At 37.1% G+C, this 19,214-nt stretch overlaps 4 protein-coding genes across 6 annotated transcripts in view; 3 read left to right on the top strand and 1 right to left on the bottom strand.

Moving 5' to 3' along the window:
- The window catches only part of LOC137252561 (pyroglutamyl-peptidase 1), a 29,976-nt gene extending 16,443 nt beyond the window's left edge, over positions 1–13,533 (top strand). Inside the window, exons 2-3 of one of the 2 annotated variants that reach the window (XM_067788475.1) lie at positions 10,695–10,966; positions 11,032–13,533. In XM_067788475.1, coding sequence (XP_067644576.1) covers positions 10,721–10,966; positions 11,032–11,517 — 732 coding nt within the window. In that variant the 5' untranslated portion in view covers positions 10,695–10,720 and the 3' untranslated portion in view covers positions 11,518–13,533. Of the gene's footprint in view, positions 1–10,434; positions 10,967–11,031 lie in introns of both variants that reach the window. The other variant, XM_067788474.1, reaches the window with a different exon arrangement.
- Pex3 (peroxin 3) lies at positions 465–8,467 on the bottom strand. 2 transcript variants are annotated; one of them, XM_067756901.1, is made up of 2 exons: positions 8,049–8,467; positions 465–2,948 (listed from the first exon to the last, which is right to left on the bottom strand). In XM_067756901.1, exon 2 carries the CDS (start codon positions 2,850–2,852, stop codon positions 1,692–1,694), a length of 1,161 nt encoding a protein of 386 aa, XP_067613002.1. In that variant the 5' UTR covers positions 2,853–2,948; positions 8,049–8,467; the 3' UTR covers positions 465–1,691. The 2 variants fall into 2 exon arrangements, with proteins under 2 accessions (XP_067613002.1, XP_067613001.1); XM_067756900.1 differs by having other exon boundaries at positions 8,113–8,465.
- A 1,958-nt stretch (positions 13,534–15,491) lies between the features above and the next one.
- Positions 15,492–16,959, top strand: LOC137252560 (nitric oxide synthase-interacting protein homolog). The gene is made up of 3 exons (XM_067788473.1): positions 15,492–16,425; positions 16,491–16,599; positions 16,657–16,959. Exons 1-3 carry the CDS (start codon positions 15,677–15,679, stop codon positions 16,726–16,728), a joined length of 930 nt encoding a protein of 309 aa, XP_067644574.1. The 5' UTR covers positions 15,492–15,676; the 3' UTR covers positions 16,729–16,959.
- A 904-nt stretch (positions 16,960–17,863) lies between these two features.
- Positions 17,864–18,619, top strand: LOC137254644 (uncharacterized). The gene has a single exon (XM_067792481.1). The coding sequence runs from the start codon at positions 17,960–17,962 to the stop codon at positions 18,551–18,553; it is 594 nt and encodes a 197-aa protein (XP_067648582.1). The 5' UTR covers positions 17,864–17,959; the 3' UTR covers positions 18,554–18,619.
- Positions 18,620–19,214: the final 595 nt, after the last annotated feature.

The raw sequence follows: 19,214 nt of genomic DNA, 5'->3' as shown, positions 1-19,214 counted from the left end.
GACGCAGCTGTTGCGTAGTTGTAGATTTTCAAATTCACCACAAGTTATGTCTGTTGTATTTTGTATGCCACCGTTTCTGAGTTATAGCGCAGAAATCTCAAGCTTGTTTTTTTTCTATATTAACAGACTGTTCTAGAACATTTTTAAGGCGGCAAACGAGATAGAGTGCACTTCCACTCAACCGACGATAAGTGATTTCCAGTACTGAATATAAAAATATGATGTCTTTTACCACCATGGACAGAAACCTTTTCACTTATATCAATATCAAAAAGTAAATTTGAGTGAAGAGTGGAACTAGATTTTAACTTACTAAACAAAACTACACGCAATGCTGGCATTTTTACTTTTAATTATTTCATATATTTTAAACTTATAAATATTGCAAATTAATTAGATGATTTCAAATTTGTTACCAGCTTAGAGAAAATATTGTTTCAAACAATATTAATAAAATACAGCGCTTTAGTTAACATTGAAACACATTTTTATTTGGTACATATTTTGGAATGAATTAATATTTTTTATACATGAGTTAGATATAAAATATCTCTTAAAGTGATTGCCTGTATAAATTGCATTTATGGCATATCTCGAGGAGTTTTCACTACAATATAATTTTTTGTGTGTAAAATTTAATTAAAATTTGTATGATTATTAGCCCAATTTTTTTACCTGTCAGGAGCATACAGCCAATGGGGCTCCGTAAATCGCTGACTTTTCAGCTTAATTCCAAAAAAACACTTAACACATGATGTGCGCTTCAAAGTATGCAACATTTCGTGTAACGTTTTCCATGTACATTACATTTGTATCTACAAAAACACGACTTGGAAACGTTGGGATTTCTGCAAGACACATTATGAGCGTCGGGTATTGCTTCTACCAGTATAATATACTTAAGTAATTATTGCATATTTTAAAGGTGCACTTGTAATTTCCAGAATGTAGGAGCAGCCCCCAAATTAAAGCTTTCGCTAACGCTAGAACTCCATCGCCGAAAATATCTAGAGCAGAATACAGTGCGCAGTAAAGTATCCAACATTTAGTACCACATGTTCACAAGCAGCAACACTCTAATTCCTATACTTTTACATACGACTTGGTAGTAAGTGTTGCATGCGTTTTTGAGCACTTGATGTCGTTTTAGAGATTTTAGGCGATGGAGTTTTAGCGTTAGCGGACGCTGGAATTTGGAGGCAGGTTATAAAATACATACTTTCTAATTTACCGTCTACCCTTAAATTTTAAATGTACTACCAAGGTGATGCTACATTTTATGCAAAATAAATATACATATACACTTGTGGTATAAATACATAATCAAATACCAAATAAATACATAAATAAATACATAATCAAGAAGTTTTTTTTTTTTTTAATCAAGAAGTGTACTATTCAAACTCCCCGTTTTATAAATTAACGGTCCATTACCTATATATACATCGTAGAAGTGTAAAAATATATATTTATACGCATATGCATTCGAAAAAAATATTTAAAAAAAATTTTTAAATTTCAACAGTTGCGACAGACAGACGTACACACATGCATTGATGAGATGTAATGTTTTCAAGCGCAGGCTTTAAGAATGTTAAAGTATAATAGGCGTTTGTTACAGACTTTTGCTACATTTCATAAAAGTTATGTACAAGGTTTAAAGGCCATATATATTAACATTACTAGTGCGCTTATGTAGAGCTAAACGTTTCATATACATTCGCGCCGAATACTTTACTCTTTTCATCTAATACATAGAATGTTATCAATGATGTAGCCAAATTTTGTGGTCGTGTCCATTGATCGAAGCCTTTTGATGTTAGTCCACTAACAATTGGTATTAGTTTGGCTAAAGCCATTTCTATGCTATTTATATTGAGTACATTGTTACTTGATTTTACAGCTACAGCAGCATTATCGCCACCACTCGCATTATTGTTTTGTGTGCTTGTTACATTGTCTTGGGCTGCAGGTTGAGCTGTTTGTTGTGTTAATGACACAGTTTCACCCATACTTTCAGCAATTGCATCAACGGTTAAAGAAAAGCCACGACAAATATTATTCAAACAAACTGATGAAGCATCATCGCTTTCCAGCAAATCTAATGTTTCACTATACATTTTTTGTAACAGCGGTCCAGCTAAATTATATTCTGGCACTTGAGATGGTAGTAAAAATGTAGCCATTTTACCATTTGTATCGCCCACATCACTATTGATAGACATTTGTAATGTCCAGAAGAGTTGTTCTAAATCTGATAAGCTGAAACGTTTAGTTAGCGGCAACGGTTTCATGATAGCCACTACTTTAGCACGTATAGTGCGCACTAATTCGTTTAAACCACCTTCTTGTATGAAATGTTGTATAAGTGAGAGATATTGTTGTTTTAGTTCATCTGTTATTTGTTTCTTTTCGGTTGTGATATCTTGATATAAATAACCACCAAGTAAATTTAATTGTACACGTAAGGTTAAGACTAGCATCGAAGCGGCATAAATGAATGTGGTGAGTCGCGTGAAAGCAACAATTTTCATTTTTTCCCACAATTCCAATTTGTTCGATGGATTTTGACGTAGCTGCTCAAGTAGCGAATCCGTGCTGCATTCACGTATTATGGCCGAGTATAATTCGGCGCTCATACTCAAGATTACTTGATTACATGTACGTTCTGTCGATTCAAAATGTTGCATACGTCTAGTCTTTTCGAAAAATTCACGCGCTTGTCGTTCTTGGAATTCAATAAGTTTACGTTGCGCATATTTGATTGCTACAAAAGAACCGCCAACTAAAACGCCCGTAACAATAAATTTTCGACGATGCCGTGTAACAAAATCACCCAGGCTTCCGAACATACTCGAAGAAATGCTGCTTAGGCTGCTGGACTGACAGGACTGTAAGTAATTGTTGATTGCTGGTCCTTCGATGTAGACTCTAATCTGATTTCGCGGCTAGAAAAAAAATTCGTTATTAGACAAAAATGTAATACCATAGCTAAAGTGCATACAACAACAAAGGACACAACATTTTTATCAAATTTCGTCAATTAAATGCTTCATTTTTTCGATAACTTAAGAAAAAATGTCCGTGAAGTTTGTTATTGAAACTTTTGGAGTATATTGTTTTGTAGCCCAATTGATTATATCTAGTATAGAAAGGAGAATTTGTAGGTATCTTTAAACTCATATTGAATTTTGAATATTATTGTTCCAAATGGTGTTTTAAACTTTCTTTCATATAGGTTTATTTTGTATATGATTGAAAATCAAAAAACACCTTTAGCGGGTTAGGAGAGGGATTCAAGGGGTTGTGTAGTGCAATATATAGCTTCACCAACCCAATTGTCAACTTCACTTTCGAGCGACGTTTCACTAACAGACGAAGCTCTGGTGACCCCAAGCTCCTCATGGAACTTGGGGGTAGCGATGGAGGGATGGCCAGAAGGTTTAATATGGCCATATAAATTGTTCCCGAGATGGTCGGGCTAGCACCTTAATCGTGCTGTGTTACCGGAGCGTACCGGATTGTATCCGGCAAAGGACCAAACACATCGATAACACTCCCCAAAACCTTCGGGGAGTAACCTTATCGCTACAACAACAACAACAGCGGGTTAGGGGGCTTAAATATAGCCGCAGCAGGCACGCCTATCGTAAGAAGGGACTAAAACACCCACTTGATTCGAGGGATTGTGTAGCGGTTCTGTAGATACAAAAATAATAATAAATACAAAAATAAAATTAAATCAAAATATGTAGATAAGCTCCGATTTGGAAAAACTAATTGAGACAGTTACGGAAAGTGACAGTTTCGAACTGATACCTCCGAACTGTTACTAATCATGCTGTAAACAAGATCCGTGGGCGGATAAATTTGTCTAGTAGCTAGGCAGTTTCTTTTTTGTTTTCGAAGGAAATTCACAAACCCTCAATTAAGCGCACGAATCCCAGATTGTTATTGTAACAGAACTACAACAATATGGGAGTGTACAACCGCAAGAAAGGTTTCCGCTGGAAATGAATCAAGACATGTTGTATTCTTGTGAAACGAGCCCCAGGTCATAACTTCCTACAGATATCATAATTTTTTTTTTTTTTGAACTTTAAATCAATGGCAGAGAAACTAAGTCTCCATAAACCAAATGAATTCCAAGAATGTTGTATTCAATTCCAAGTAATTGTAGATAAACGAATCCAAGTATATATTTATGTATTCCAGAAATGTTGTATTCAAATCCAAGTAATTGTAGGTAATGAAATCCGAGTACAAATGTTATAATCTCTGCAAAAAAAAACTTATATCCTCTTAACATCCAAAAAAAAAAGAGGTATCGGTATAAAACAAATCAAACAATTGAAATATAAAACAATAGCAAAAGTTAAATAAGTGGCTGCTTAAAAAGAATAAAAAATTTTTAAATAATTGAATGACGAATATTAAAGAATATTAAAATTTAATATTAGATATTTAATAAAAACGTAAAAGCTGAGTGATCTTGGTAATGTCCTTAGATTGAAATATAGATTTAAAATCAATATCATTTGTGAAAATTTTAAAATTAGCTCTTAACTGAGAATAATGACTGCAATAAAAAGTTCTATGAATATAATTGTCAATTTCCACACAACTGCACAGTGATGAATTATACACCTTAATTTTGTGTAAATAAGCCTTGTCATAAGTATTACCCGTCAATATTCGATTAAGCCTTTTAATGTCAGTTGTAGAAAAACATAAATTTTTACACCACAGGGAATTATTCCACTCAAGAAAAAGTGACGCAAAAAGATTTGGATGATCAATTGAATAATCAATAAAACTAGAATACCATTTATTATAAATATCTCTTTTAATTAAATTTTTCGGGATAGGGAGGGCAGCAAAGCTGCTGTCTGTTGCAGATTTATATTCTTCCCACTTTCCTTTTTTGAAGTTTATGAAAGTGCGTTTTTCGGTGACGATGAAGTCGGCGGTACGCTCGAACGAAATAAGTATGGGCAGGTGGTCGGATGCCAATGTTACCATCGGCTGCCAGTTGACGCAGTTTACGAGTTCTGCGCTCACGATTGAGATATCTGGCGAGCTATGACAGCTTCCTACCATACGTCTCCGTTTATTGTGCAGAACGTCGTTTCGTCTATTTGATCCGCCAACATCTCACCCCTACTGTCCGCCCGCAAGTTTGAATGCCATAGGTCGTGATGGGCATTGAAATCGCCTAAGATAATGCGATTGTTGCCAGTGAGTAAGGCCTCGATATTAGGGTGGTATCCACTGGGGCAACAGGTGACAGGAGGGATGTAGATGTTGATGATTTCTAGATTTGCATCGCCTGACCGGACAGATAGGCCTTGACGTTCTAAGACATTGTCACTGCGGTCGATGCCAGGATCAAATATATGATATTGCACAGAGTGGTGTATAATAAACGCGAGGCCGCCCCCATTTCCGCTCTCGTGGTCTATCCTGTGGATTATAACCAGAGCAGGTCTGCAATGCAGATCTTGCTGTGAGTTTAGTCTCTTGAATCGCAGCAATGCGGATGTTGTGCCGCTTCATGAAATCGACTATCTCCGTAATCTGCCCAGTTAGTCCATTACAGTTGAACTGCAGAATTCTGAAGTGCATGAGGGGTGACGCCGCCACTCTAGGGGTAAGTGAGGGGTGACTACGCCTAGGTTGTGGAAGGCCAGGACGCAATTGCTGTTGTGGCCTTGGGACTGGGCGCCCTTGGGCAAGCATTGGGGTACCCGGATGATTTGGGTTTGCGACCTGGCAACATGGCGCGATGAAACCCGTCGAGGGGTTGCCGTCGCGGAGACCAGAGCATCTAGGAAAGTGCCACCACCCAAGGCAGGAGCTGCATTAAGCGGATGTCGCAAACCTATATATTCTGTGCTGGCAAACGGTGCAAACGGAGGCAGGGACTAAGAGTCTGTTTCCCTGACCTGCACGATTGCTGCCAGAAAAGAGGGGGGGGGGGGGGGGGGGGAAGAAGACGGGGGCAGGGGCTGATGCTCAGCATTGCTACCAGCTCTACTACGAAGGTAGTAGTTATGAGTGGTATCAGCTGTTTGAGTTGTTGGCGCCGTGGGGCGCGAGCAGCAGCGGGTACTTGTTGTGGCTTGCTGAGCAGCGAAGCTGCTGGAAGGTAGTGGGGATACGCTTAGGCGTAGACTACGGGACGCCCTTGGGCGTGTGTTGTGGCTTGCTGAGCAGCGAAGCTGCTGGAAGGTAGTGGGGATACGCTTAGGCGTAGACTACGGGACGCCCTTGGGCGTGTGCAGCAAGGAGCCACAAAAGATTTATAAAAGTTACGTGGACGTCGGGTTTTGGGATCAAGCCCAGAACAACCTGTCCGATGCAACCATCCCTTGCACCAGACACACTGAACAGAGTATGACCGCCCTAAAAAGATTCTTTTCTGGCAAATGCAGCAAAACCATTTCTCAGGACCGGGGTCAGGAGACGGACCCGGATTGGGTTCGATACCTTCCCGTAGTAAGAGAATATGTACCAGTCCTGCTGCAAGGAGCTGCTGGGAGGATGACAATTTGTGGGAGGGACGAAACAAATTAAATGGGGCCACACTGAAATGACAGTCCTTGGTCGGGAAAAATTCCGAGTCGCTCCGGTACATAGAACCGACTGCCTTGGGAAGCGACTGCCTTGGGAAGAAATATTGTTATTTATTGCAATAATAATAGCTTCCTTAATGGCTAGAATTTCAACAAATGAAGATGAAGATTTAAAAGGTATCTTAAACAGATGTTCTTCATTATTCTTTAAAGTATAAATTACACATCCCGTATTACCGTTTGAAGATCAATCCGTAAACAACTGTAAAACCACTATTAACATAGTCATAAATAAGAGAATTATAAGAAGATAAAATTTGTTCCTTAGGCGTACAATCTTTTTTTCGACCGAAGTGTATTAGTGATTATAATTAAATTTCACGACAAAGAACCACTGTTAATCGTATCAATATTGTCAAAAACATCCTGAAAACGTAAATAAGTATTAGTATATGGGAGTTAATAAATGGATTACTAGTTATAGAGCCAATTATTGGATCATTAAGAATAAAAAGCTTAAAAAGTTCCTTGGCCTTGAGCCATTGTGCCCTTTCTGCTGGAGGTAATTCATAAGCAAGCGCATATATTAATTATATCGGAGTTGATGGAGTCAAACAAAGACACCTACGTAAAAATTTATTCTGTAAAGTCATTATACTCTTATAAGTGTTACTAGACACATTTGTTGAAGTAGTAATACCATATTCAATTTTTGATCTAACTAACGATTTGTAAAGATTTAAAGCTGTTTTTGGATGTAAACCAGATTTGATATTTGTAAGACACTTAAATAAATTAATCTGAGAAAAGGACGCATTTAAAATTTTTGAGTGATGATCATTAGCATTCATTAAGTTATTCACCATTCGACCTAGAATCTTAACTTTCTTAACTTGTTGAATTCTTTGATTATTAATGGTTACAGATCCAACTTTACTGGTTCCCTTGAAAAAATGCAAAATGCTAGTTTGAGATGAATTAAAGACAAGATTTAAAGAATAAATTTCAGAACTGAAAACTTCTATCTGATTCTGTAAATTTTGATTAGCGTTCTCAAAATCTTTATCATAAAAAAATAAAAAATAAGTTTAAGCTTATATTTTATTTCATCTCCACTCAAGTTAGCTTCGAAGTTCAAGCATAGTCGAGTATCCTTCTTAATACCGACGAAGGACTGTTTTTTCAGTTAATAAAACTATTACAACTGAATGATTGCTTGGGGCTCAAAATGTCGTTTATCAACCACATTGGGTTATGGCCGCGTACCCAGCAGGTAAATAAGTAAGGCTGCTGTGATAGAGCAGCACCATCTAAATAGAGACTAATTGGAATGGATTTAAAACTGTTTATTGAAGAACAGCTTTTTCTTTATATTGGGTACAATGACCATGGTCCACAATACCTAATGAATTAGCTTAAAACTATCAAATGCGGCCGCCTGACATACATATTTGCAAATACAAAATAACTTACTGTTTAATTTAGTTCACTCCAAAAGTTAAAATAAAACTTTTTAGTGCCTCCTTTTAGTACTCACGCATTTATCACCTCATCAATTGTCAATCTTTAATTATTCATGCAATTTATTGATTAGCTCTGATTTATTCCTTTCAACACGCAGTGAATACGAGTGCGCGTGTTTGGAGGTTTCTATCGTTCAATTGGTGCTCCTAGGAAACTGCTGTTATATTACAAATAGTTTAAGCATGCGTTTTTGTCCAAATTCATTGAAAAAATCTTTCCCTTGCAATTGTTAATGGCCAAGTGAGTACTCAAGTAAGGGCGAAGTCCGTATATGGGCAATGAAATGCACGATAAGTTGTATTAAAGGTGCAGAAAAAAAGGTTGACAACAAAATTTCTATCGGAGAAAATCAAAAATTATTTGACATTCTACGATTTCTATTGACGTTTAGCTTTTTTGTTTTGGTCGCTTATTTATGGTTTTTTGTGTTTTTTATTTGGTTGCCACACTGCCACTAACCCTTCTGTCGAGCAGACGGGACCAACATTGAGAGTTTGAGTGACAGAGGGCATGTGGATAAAGCTGTAGTTACCCACCGACGTGTGTAACGTACGTATACGTATGCCGTACGTACACACATTTGAGCGAAACTTATGCCCGTAGTGGCAACAAAAAAAATATTGCTATCGACCTGTTTGAATGCATGCATATGGAAACATCAACTTTTTATTATTAAATAAGTATAAATAGATTACATATTTATAATCTGCCCTTTTACATAAATGTTTCGAAATATTTCTAAAATTTTTCATACTTTGATTAGGTGTTTTTGCAGAAAACTGCAAACGGTAAAAAATTAGCGCACAAAAGTTTACTAGGCAACTCTGTTGTTGTTGTTGCTGTTGTAGCAGTGCTTCGCCCCACCTAACAGACGCGACCGATCACAAACTGTCATCAATATCCTCTAACGGGAGTCCAAGGAAACTTGCTGTTTCAACAGGGGTGGACCATAGGGAAAGGGGTGTTAGAGGCGTTGGTTCCACATTACAATTAAAGAGATGGTTGGTGTCATGTGGGGACACATTGCAAGCGGGGCATACATTTTGTATGTCGGGGTTGATTCTGGATAGGTAAGAGTTTAACCTGTTACAGTATCCAGAACGAAGTTGAGCCAGAGTGACACGCGTTTCCCTGGGGAGTATGCGTTCCTCTTCCGCAAGTTTTGGATACTTTACTTTGAGTACTGGGTTCACCGGGCAATTCCCGGCATAAAGGTCCGACGCCTGTCTAGTGAGAGAGCGATCAGCTGACACGTTCCTACGGAAAAATTGAAAATTGTTTTGTTTTCTACGTTCCGGGCTACGTACGTACATGCGTTGAACGTCGGTAAGTTTTCGTTTACATTGCACATTCATAAGATAGGTCGTGTCAGCTGACAGGTTTTTTGTACGTACGTTCGTGGGTAACTACGGCTTAAGGCAAGTGTGACTACTTCTGCATAGACGCCAAAATTACAAATAGAACCTATCGCCTGATTTTTATTTGACTATCGTGGTCTCATTCTGTATCTCTTTCCATCACCCACTGAAGATAGGCCGCCCTATGCGCCACCATATTGAACATTCTGTCAAAACATTGCCATAACGCTAAAAAGTAGTCCTCTTGAACTTCCTGTCAGCCATTGACGGATAAGATATCACACTTGTTTTACCCTCAATGACTGAGGGTCTGCAGAGCATTATTATATTGCGAACCCACTTTAAATGTAGGCCCAAAATGAAAGCAGCAAGGTCGGAAAAAGTAGTGTGGCGTTTACCTTTTATTACTTCCTGCCTGCTTAAGCTGTCTGCATTCTTCGATGGCTCGTTCGATTTTGGAGCGACGTCAAAAAAATCTGGGTTCGAAATCGAAATCCAGGCCTTCCATTTGTTCACAATTACATTTATTACTAAAATATTTCACAATTCCTGGGCCATATATGAATCCAAGTTTTGCCGGTGCTAAGGCTGTCCATAAGCGACCTTTCAGGCTTTACCGTCAGCAAACTGTATATTAAATAATTGACAAACGAATTGAAAGTCGGCAAAATGCCGCCTGAAAGATGGTAAGAAAAAAGAAGAGCTGCGTGATTTAGTCATTATACTAGTGGTCCATATTAGCTCTACACTAATCCACCATAAAAACGTCCATAACTGAATGATTGTGTGACGCTTATTATTAAGAAAGGATATGGTGCGCAGAGCTTTTTGTGGGCTGAGAATGTCGTTTATTGGCTTTAAAGGGTTCTGTGCAAGTACCAAAAGGACGGGCCCGAAATAACGAATAAATTACCTTAAAATTACAAAATCCAGATCCAGGTTTTTCGTTTATTCACAATTCCATTTATTAACAATAGATTTCACAATTCCTTGGCCACATATGAGTTCGAGTGGAAACGATACTAGAGCTGCACCTCCATAAACGTTCATATATGCGGCATAGTTCGAGAGAAGGTATAGCTTTAGACTGTCGCATGGGGTCCATTGAAGCCTTCTGACTCACTTAAGGGTTACCATTAGTGATATACATAAAATCAGATGCTTGGCGGCTAATGCTAATTTATTTACGAATGCCATAAATAGTGATTAGTGAAAAAAATAATCTCATATCCTTCAGACAAAGATATCAAACTGTGGGCAGAAATGGCTCAGCTTTTAGCGGAAACAGCAGAAGTGCCAGCGGTAGCGGACCAACAACTCATAATAGTAACTGGCTTTGGACCATTTGTTGGGCACGAAGATGTAAACGCCAGCTGGGAGGCCGTACGTCTGCTACCAGATGAGCTTACATGGCATGGACATCACTTTAGGATAGAAAAACGTGAAGTACCCGTGGAATATGCTGCAGTTGATAAGGCAGTTGACGAAATATGGGCACGTAATCCAAAGGTTAGTTAACTATATTGCAACCTAGTTATCATCCACTAATATTTCTACTTAACATTTTTTATCAGCTTGTCATACATTGCGGTGTACATGGCCACGCAAGCTGCATACATGTTGAAAAGTTGGCATATAATCATAAATTCGCACGCCCAGATTATGCGAAAAAATACTTGCCCAAATCGAGTGCTTGCATGTTAAATTGCACCTCGGAACAAACAGATGTTTTGCATTGTGGTTTGGATGTTGATAAAATCGTACAAGTAATCGCTGAATCATGCGGGTGTACACCCATAGCTACAGATGAAGCCGTAGAAAGTGTAGTCAGAGCGGATACAGAAGAATTTACAGTTGCTAAATGTTCGGAAGATGTCGGAAATTATCTGTGTGGTTATATATATTTGAAATCTTTAGATAGAAATTGCAACCGAACATTATTCATTCACGTACCACCCATAAACTGTCCATTCACTTCGGAAGAGACAAAAGAGGTTGTGTTGAGGATAATTGAAGAGTGCGTGAGCCAGGTTAAGGAGAAGGAGAAAGAAACTGTGTGATTTGTTGAATGGCTTTATATTTTTTGTAATTTTATGTCCGGTTTTACAGTGCGAGTTTAAACTACAGTTTAACCCATAGTGTACAAGTACAAGTGTGTTGACTTCTTTCTGACAGGCACTCGCTTACGTGGGCATAACGGTAAAATCTGGGTTGCCATTGTTGTTTCGGTTGAAAAAGGTCAATTAGGGTTCTGTGCAGAGACGTAAAAGATTGAAACAGGGTTTATGTAGTCACAAAAGTGTTGCTCCTGTTCCACGGCATTTTAATTTTATATCATGGCGAAAAGTGTTCAGTTCAGAGTTATTGATTTTCATTAAAAGCTTAATTTATTACGGAGGGTTGCTCCTTTAATTGTAAAAAGCAGAGAAAACGTAGAGTTTTTCAAATTATTGTGAAAAACTTTTTAATTTGAATTTCTGTACCCAAGTTCACTATGAAAAACTGAAAAATGTACACTTATTGAAAACTCATTTGCACACACAATTTACACTTTGAATTTAATTGTGTTTTTATGCACAAAATTTTGAACAAAATTTTCATTTGCCAGAAAAAATAAAGAAAAAACTGCCTAATGTCAAAAAACCCTATCGAAATACAAACTGGCTTGTTTGTTTTTAATGAACTACGTTGAATTTTTCTTGTATTTCGTTAGTTTTTTCAAATATAGTTCACATACTTTCACCAGTATTGAAACCTTATTGGCTCCCTCGACAAAAAATATAAGAGAAAATACAAGAAAAATACATAGAAAATAAAGTAGCGTCATATAGGAGTTTGATTTGTGTGCAATTACAGCACCATTATATTTGCACGAGGCTTTCACAGCTACAAAAATTAAAGCGGATTTACACAGACGCTTTGGTTGTGTTGCATTCATTAATTCATCTTTCGGGCGAAGTATCGAAAAATTTTTCATAAATGCTTTGGTTGCGTACCTGCGCTAAACTATATTTCAAAAGACTAACGAAATACAAAAAAATACAACCTTTCATTAAAAACAAACGAGCCAGTTTGTTTTTCGATAGGTTTTTTTGATATTCGGCCGTTTTTTCTTTATTTTTTCAGACAAATTAGTTTGAAAATTTGGTGCATAAAAACACAATTATAATGAAGTTTCTTGTGAAAAAAGTGAACCATTAGAGAAAGAAATAATTTGCGCGTGTTATTTGCATTGTTTTATTGTTAAAAATGTCAATGTAAAAATAAAATGTAAAACATAAACAAAAACATGACAAACTCGCTAATTATGGGGGAATAGTGGCCTCGCTTTTTCATGATAGAAATTTTTTTTGTGTTTTGAAGTTCCGATAAAGTTTCGTTAGTTTTTTTAGCTTGAAATCCAAGCAAAAATAAAGTAGTGTCATATATGCTTTTGAAGTGACCAAAGCGTTTTATTAATTTTGCCCTTATGCATTTGTGTAAACAGCCTTAGAAGTGAAATTTTTCCATGTTACACGTGTGGCGCTTTATATTTTGACTCTAATTTAAATAAATTTTGCTTTACGTATGTTTCCGCATTGTTGCAGGCTACAAATCTAGTATTATTATTTCCGCGGAAATATATGCAACTATTACATCTGTAAATACTACAAAGTTTAATTTAACTATTAAATGCAACTCAGCTTGAAGTACTCTTACGTACCAAAAATGCAACTATAGACCTGAGATTTGCATCAGGTGAGCGAGGCTGTTTGTAGTTTTGACGTTTATCGCTTAGTTGACACACTTGGTATAGGTACACTATGGTTTAACCTCGCCCCTTTGTTCGATAACATACAATTTTGCTGCTCATCTCAGTTTAAGCGGCCAAAGTGGCAGTGTTAAACTCTAGTCAACTTTAACTCTAGTTTTAACTCGCGCTGAAAAACGAGGCATTAATAATATATAATTTTTTTTGCACATTCAAATTTGTATACTGTTCATATTTGAAAGTATTATACTTTTTTTTTTTAGTAAAATAACCGTATTGATGTCAAGTATGTGCCTTTACCGTTGTAAATAAAATTAAAATTCAAGTTTTACCTTGTTTTTGTCAATTATTTTTGGTTCCAAGTTTTTTCTCGGATGTTACCAATGATGCCGGGAGAAGTTACTCCTCCCATTCCGCATTAAATCGGAGGTAGTAGCGATTTCTGCCGATTACTTTTAAATGGCATAAAATATTACCTCCTTTTTTAAAAACAATAAGGGAGTTCAGAGTTTTGTGTATTTGATAATGGAAAAGTTGCTATAGAAAATGAAATGAACAACTTTTTTCATTTAAAATTTTTTTTGTATATTTTGTTTTGTTTTGGCAATTGTTGATTTGCTATTCGCAATTGAAATAAAAAACTACGGTTTCTGATCAGGGCGAATCCATACTGAATTGGCCTTGGTTTCTGATGTTACGTATTTGCCATGACGTAGTAAATGCATATCTGTGTATTTTGATAGTTTACTGTTTGCATAAAGGGCTGCCCCTGTAGAAGGTGGGCTTAAGCATTTCAGACATCGGTTCTTTGACATAGGTTTTTCAGCTGAAGATAAAACTGGAGACCTAGCTGGTTGACAAAGAACTCGAACCCGAAACCTAAACTAGTTTTGAAGAACAAAACCAATACCGAAGTAAAATACTATGGCTTCGAAACTGACACCGAATCTTTGTTACGAAACAATGCTGTAATATAACCGAAACATACATATCTGAAACGCATTAGAGTCAATAGGTGAGCAACCGTAAGACCGCGTTTAAACAAAGTTTTGTTTCCGAAACTTGTTATTGTGACATACCCGATTCTAAACAAAATTTCCGTGCGAGTTTTTCCCTTCTCCCATTCCTCGTATTCTAAATAAAAATTCCTTGATGTTTTTCACTTCTCCCTTTCCTCCTATTCTGAACAATGTTCGAAAAAACGGAAACCGGTTATGGGAGAAAATTTGGTATTATGAATGTGAGGGAGAGGGAGATTTCTCTGCCATTTCATAGGAGTTTTTTCACTTTCTAAATTAAAGGGAATACATCAAAATAGTTAAAGGAAATTGGTTCTTTCAAGAAAAAACACTTATTTGTCAACTTTGTGCTAAAATATGTTTTTACATTCTACCACAATATTCTCACTGTTAATACAACAACAACAACCTCAATATTCTTTATTTTAAGTCGAAAAGTATATCATAAGCAACTGAAGAGCTCTTGGTATATTTGATGCAGCCATCCAGAAAGTGCGCAAGGATTTTTTAAGAAGGCTTAAATAGATTTTGGCATATGGCGAAAGGCGAACTCAACTCGATTTGGCCGCCAGAAAATTGCTTTGCTGAATGAAAGCAGACAACTCCGACAGATTTGTGTTATCCCACCGTCTTCTTCTTCTTATGCTCATCTGTTGATGTTGCTGTGTCACCAATTCATTACTAATTTCAGTGAATACCACATGAAATGCAATACTGTGCATTGTTTATATTTCATTCCTTAATTTCAAACAAATTCGCAACAATAATTAAACTTTTCCATTTTTTAAACAAAATAAGAAATGCGCAACGAAATTTCAATTGACAAGACAGCTGACTTCGAAAATTCGAAATTCCTATTCCCCAATTATTGTTCTCCCTGGGAGAAAAGAATTGGGGCATTTTTCCGCGGGAATAAAAAAATCCGCGAAAACAAAATTCCGAAGGAATATTGAGATGGGCTGATAATAAATGCATTTCTTGGTAACTGCCGGAAATTGCTCTTGTACGGTCAAGGCGAATCTATACAGGTGGTGGCAAAGCGAATTCAATCAATTCGCCGTGCAGAAGAATGTCAAGGCAAAAGAAAATTTTCATTGATTTCGATAAACTGACATTTTGCAGTGCAAGGCGTTGTATGGAAGATAATCAAGAAGAAGCAATCAGCTGATGGATTAACACCACCTGTAATGAATTCGCCTTGTGTACGGTACTGAACTCCAATTAAGTTGGCAGCACCTTGGTTTGGGTTGCGGCAAAACTTGTAAGCACTTATTTGTGGTTTTTGTTTTGGTCAAGGATGATGGTTTTGGTTTTCTCGTTTTCTCCAATCTTGCATCCCTCACTTTATATATCCTTTCGTAAGAGTATCTCAAGAAAAAATAAAAGTTATTTGCCTTTCGTGTTAAAGCTACGAAATATAAAATTAAATCGGAAGCTGCATTAAATAAAATGACTCGTCACGCACGCAATTGTACGGCAGGTGCGGTTTACACCTATAATGAAAAAAGGCGCGATGCTGCAGAATCGGGCTATGGAACCAAAGCGCAACGTCTTGGAAAGGACTCAGTAAAATCTTTCGATTGTTGCTCTTTAACTTTGCAACCATGCCGCAACCCCGTGGTCACCAAGGATGGTTATCTATTTGACAAAGAAGCCATTTTAAAGTATGTGATCACTAAGAAAAACGAATATAGTCGCAAATTGAAGGAATATGAACGCTTGCGCCGTGCTGAGGAAAATGAAAGTCTCCAAGAATTGAATGCAAAACAACAGAAATGCATTGAAAAGTTCGTAAATGCTGGGAAACCAGTCAATGGTGATATTGCCAGTGGTTCAACATCATCGGCTGCTGCTGGTATTATTGCTGTCATTCCAAGCACATCCGTTGCTGCTTCGACATCTACTGCTGGTTCTATTTCTAACATGTCAAATGGTAATGAAAAGAAATTACCAAGCTTTTGGGTACCTTCTGCATGCCCAAACGCGGGTGTGGCCAAACTCGAAAAGCCTGATTCAACCATTTATTGCCCTGTCTCTGGAAAGCCATTAAAAATTAAGGATTTGATTAATGTTAAGTTTACGTTGCTCAAAGATGACGCCGATAAGCGTTCACTTATAGCAAAGGATGCACGTTATATATGTCCCGTAACGCATGATATTTTGAGCAATGCTGTACCTTGCGCTGTCTTGAAACCAACGTGAGCTTGGTTATTTATTGTACATTATGTATTTGTTTTTAATGTATTTTTATTTTTCTTTGCAGCGGGGATGTGGTCACTATGGAATGTGTTGAGAAACTAATAAAGAAGGATATGATTCACCCTTTGACAAATCAAAAATTATCTGAAAAGGACATCATACCCTTGCAGAGGGTGAGTATTCTTTAACATTTGCAAAAGTTGGATTTTGCATCTTTTATATTTTTTCAGGGCGGCACCGGTTATGCTACAACAAACAGCAATTTGGATGCTAAAGAAAAACGTCCTATGTTGCAAGTCTAAAATAATTGTATTTATTATAATTTTCCATTATAATTATTTTTCATATTTTCAACAAGAACACCATTCAGAGCACTAATACAACAACAACAACAACACCATTCAGAGTACATCCCGTCCATTGTACTGTTTTCGTTTTCCTTTTGGTATATTTTGATTGATATGTTTCGATTAGTATTATTTTTATTTAACATCAATTAAATAAAGACTAAAGAAAAATAAAGCATTAAAAAATTTAACAGATTCATAATGGAGTCGGCGACTAAGCTAAGTTCTGCTACGACAGTAAATATCGAAGTAATTCTATTTCAAGCGGAAAAGGAGAACGATACAGCAGCCCGAACGAAATTTATCTTCAGTTTTCAGTGTTGGGTACTTGAGATCTCGCACTTCCATATACTTCTCTGATATATGTCACTTGTGACAGTAACCTACTTTCTATAAAAAACTAGCAACACGAAAAACGATCCAAGAGAACAACAACAACATCCAAGAGAACCCCCAGCGGGTTAGGGGGTTAGAATATACCCGCGGTAGGTATGCCTGTCGTAAGAGGCGACTAAAATGAAGATTCAAGGGGTTTGTGTAGCGCGGCCCTTTGAGGTTGCCAGAGCAAATCATAGCTTTTCTAAACCCAATTGTCAACCTCACCTATCCGTGGCGAATCCTGCTTCATTAACAGCCGAGGCTCTAGCGACCCCGAACTCCTCATGGATCCAGGGGGTGGGAGGGAGTGATGGCCTAGAAGGTCGCATGTGGTCACAACAAATCGTTCCCGAGATGGTCAGGCTTGGTACCGGAACGAACCGGATCTACATCCGGCAAAGGACCATCAACTCGATAACACTTTCCAAGGCCTTCGGGGAGTGTCCTTATCGTTACAACAACAACAACATCCAAGAGAACAAGTTTTAGATACATTTTGCGACACTAATAATTTATTATTTTATCTCCCGTTTCTGACCTTAACCCATATTTTTTTACACCCAACAAATGTCTGTTATCTGAAGTCAACTGAACAATTAGCAAATAACATCATGCAGCATTGATAGTTTAAGAGCGAACAAACGACATTAAAAGAAAAAAAGCAAAATTAGAAGATATGCAGCCACAACCTTCCATTCACCTGAATAAAAGAGTTTCAAAAAGCTTTCAAAATATTAGAAAGCTACCAGCCAAAAGCGAATGTGAACGAAAGCCTATATTTTAAAATTAGTACACAAACTTAGCACTAATGTATACACAATTCCAAAAATCCTTTCTGCTGCTCCTTTTCATCAAACATATTCGTGCGCTATCCTTCAAGGAATGTAAAGAAGCTGCCGAAGATACTTTTGTAGCAATCGAAAACAATTGCCTTGGTTACATTTACTGCAGAGGCGATGACTCTGTCACTGGCTTGTGCCCAGCCGGTACTTATTTCGATCAGCTGATGCAACAATGCTCAGTAGATACGCTACTGAAGTGTTCGAACTATGCAGCAGCCATTGCAGAGGAAGTGGTACACCAGAATAATGGAGAGTCACAACAGCCATTAGTTCGTTTATCAACACCGCAATATGGCGCACCAAGTATTCATAATATTGCGTCTACTGAGTTGTACAAAGAACTTAGCGTCAAACCTCTAAAACCACTGGAGCCGCACCGTCCGCATTGTAATTCGGCTAACGACGAGTACTTTCCCTATAAATTTCATTGTGAATATTATTATAAATGCTTTCGTGGTTATTTAAGTATTTTACGTTGCGGCTTTGGATATGGCTGGGACTTTTTGTTGCAGAAATGTTTGCCGCTAAATGAGGCGCAGTGTTATAAGGACTCGGAGTAGCGTTTTAAAAAATGTTAAAAATGTGGTTTTTGTTAGTGTATATCATTATTTCTAATTTTTTAGCTGTAAGCGCTAATTTTCTATATAAATAAATTTTTTAACCCAAATAACTTGTGATTCAAAATTTGAGTCTACGCCGGTAAGGAAATGAACACAGGAACCATAAATTATAAGTTGGATGCGATGTGATGTGACACGATAGTGCCTTAGCATTATGTGATATGCAATTATGATTTTCGTGATATGATGTGAACTCAGGGAATGCACTGCAATTGCTTCAAGTGTGTGAAAAGATCAAACAGAAAGTGAAACAATGCAAAAACTGGAGTGATATCCAAAACAAGTTGTTGAAGAGTGAATTTCATGCTTATCAAATCAGACCCATTCGCTTTCGTGTCGTTTGATGAGAAAGTAACACATCAAATAATGTTTTTGTTAAATATTTCATTCTCTATAAAGCATTGCTCCATCGCAAAAGAAGGACTTTGCCATTGTTATCACCTTAATCAATCACATCACATTATTTTGTAAAATGAAATCACATCTCAAGTCAAATCATATCACCTCACAAATAAAATAATAATATGAAATAATCGGGCCCAATCGATACTAGTATGACCATCTTGTAATTGCTTTTATACAACAAAAGCGTTATTGTTGT

This window comes from Eurosta solidaginis, chromosome 5, assembly GCF_040869045.1.
Source record: "Eurosta solidaginis isolate ZX-2024a chromosome 5, ASM4086904v1, whole genome shotgun sequence".
Classification (NCBI taxonomy): Eukaryota; Metazoa; Arthropoda; class Insecta; order Diptera; family Tephritidae; genus Eurosta; species Eurosta solidaginis.
The sequence above is the reverse complement of the archived record's forward strand: the minus strand, read 5'-3'. Positions and strand labels throughout refer to the sequence as shown.

Coding starts and splice junctions, on each gene's coding strand:
- LOC137254644 (XM_067792481.1), top strand. CDS start 17,960: ATGTATACACAATTCCAAAAATCCTTTCTGCTGCTCCTTTTCATCAAA.
- LOC137252560 (XM_067788473.1), top strand. CDS start 15,677: ATGACTCGTCACGCACGCAATTGTACGGCAGGTGCGGTTTACACCTAT. Junction 16,426..16,490: donor TGCGCTGTCTTGAAACCAAC/GTGAGCTTGGTT, acceptor TTTTCTTTGCAG/CGGGGATGTGGTCACTATGG. Junction 16,600..16,656: donor ACATCATACCCTTGCAGAGG/GTGAGTATTCTT, acceptor ATATTTTTTCAG/GGCGGCACCGGTTATGCTAC.
- Pex3 (XM_067756901.1), bottom strand. CDS start 2,852: ATGTTCGGAAGCCTGGGTGATTTTGTTACACGGCATCGTCGAAAATTT.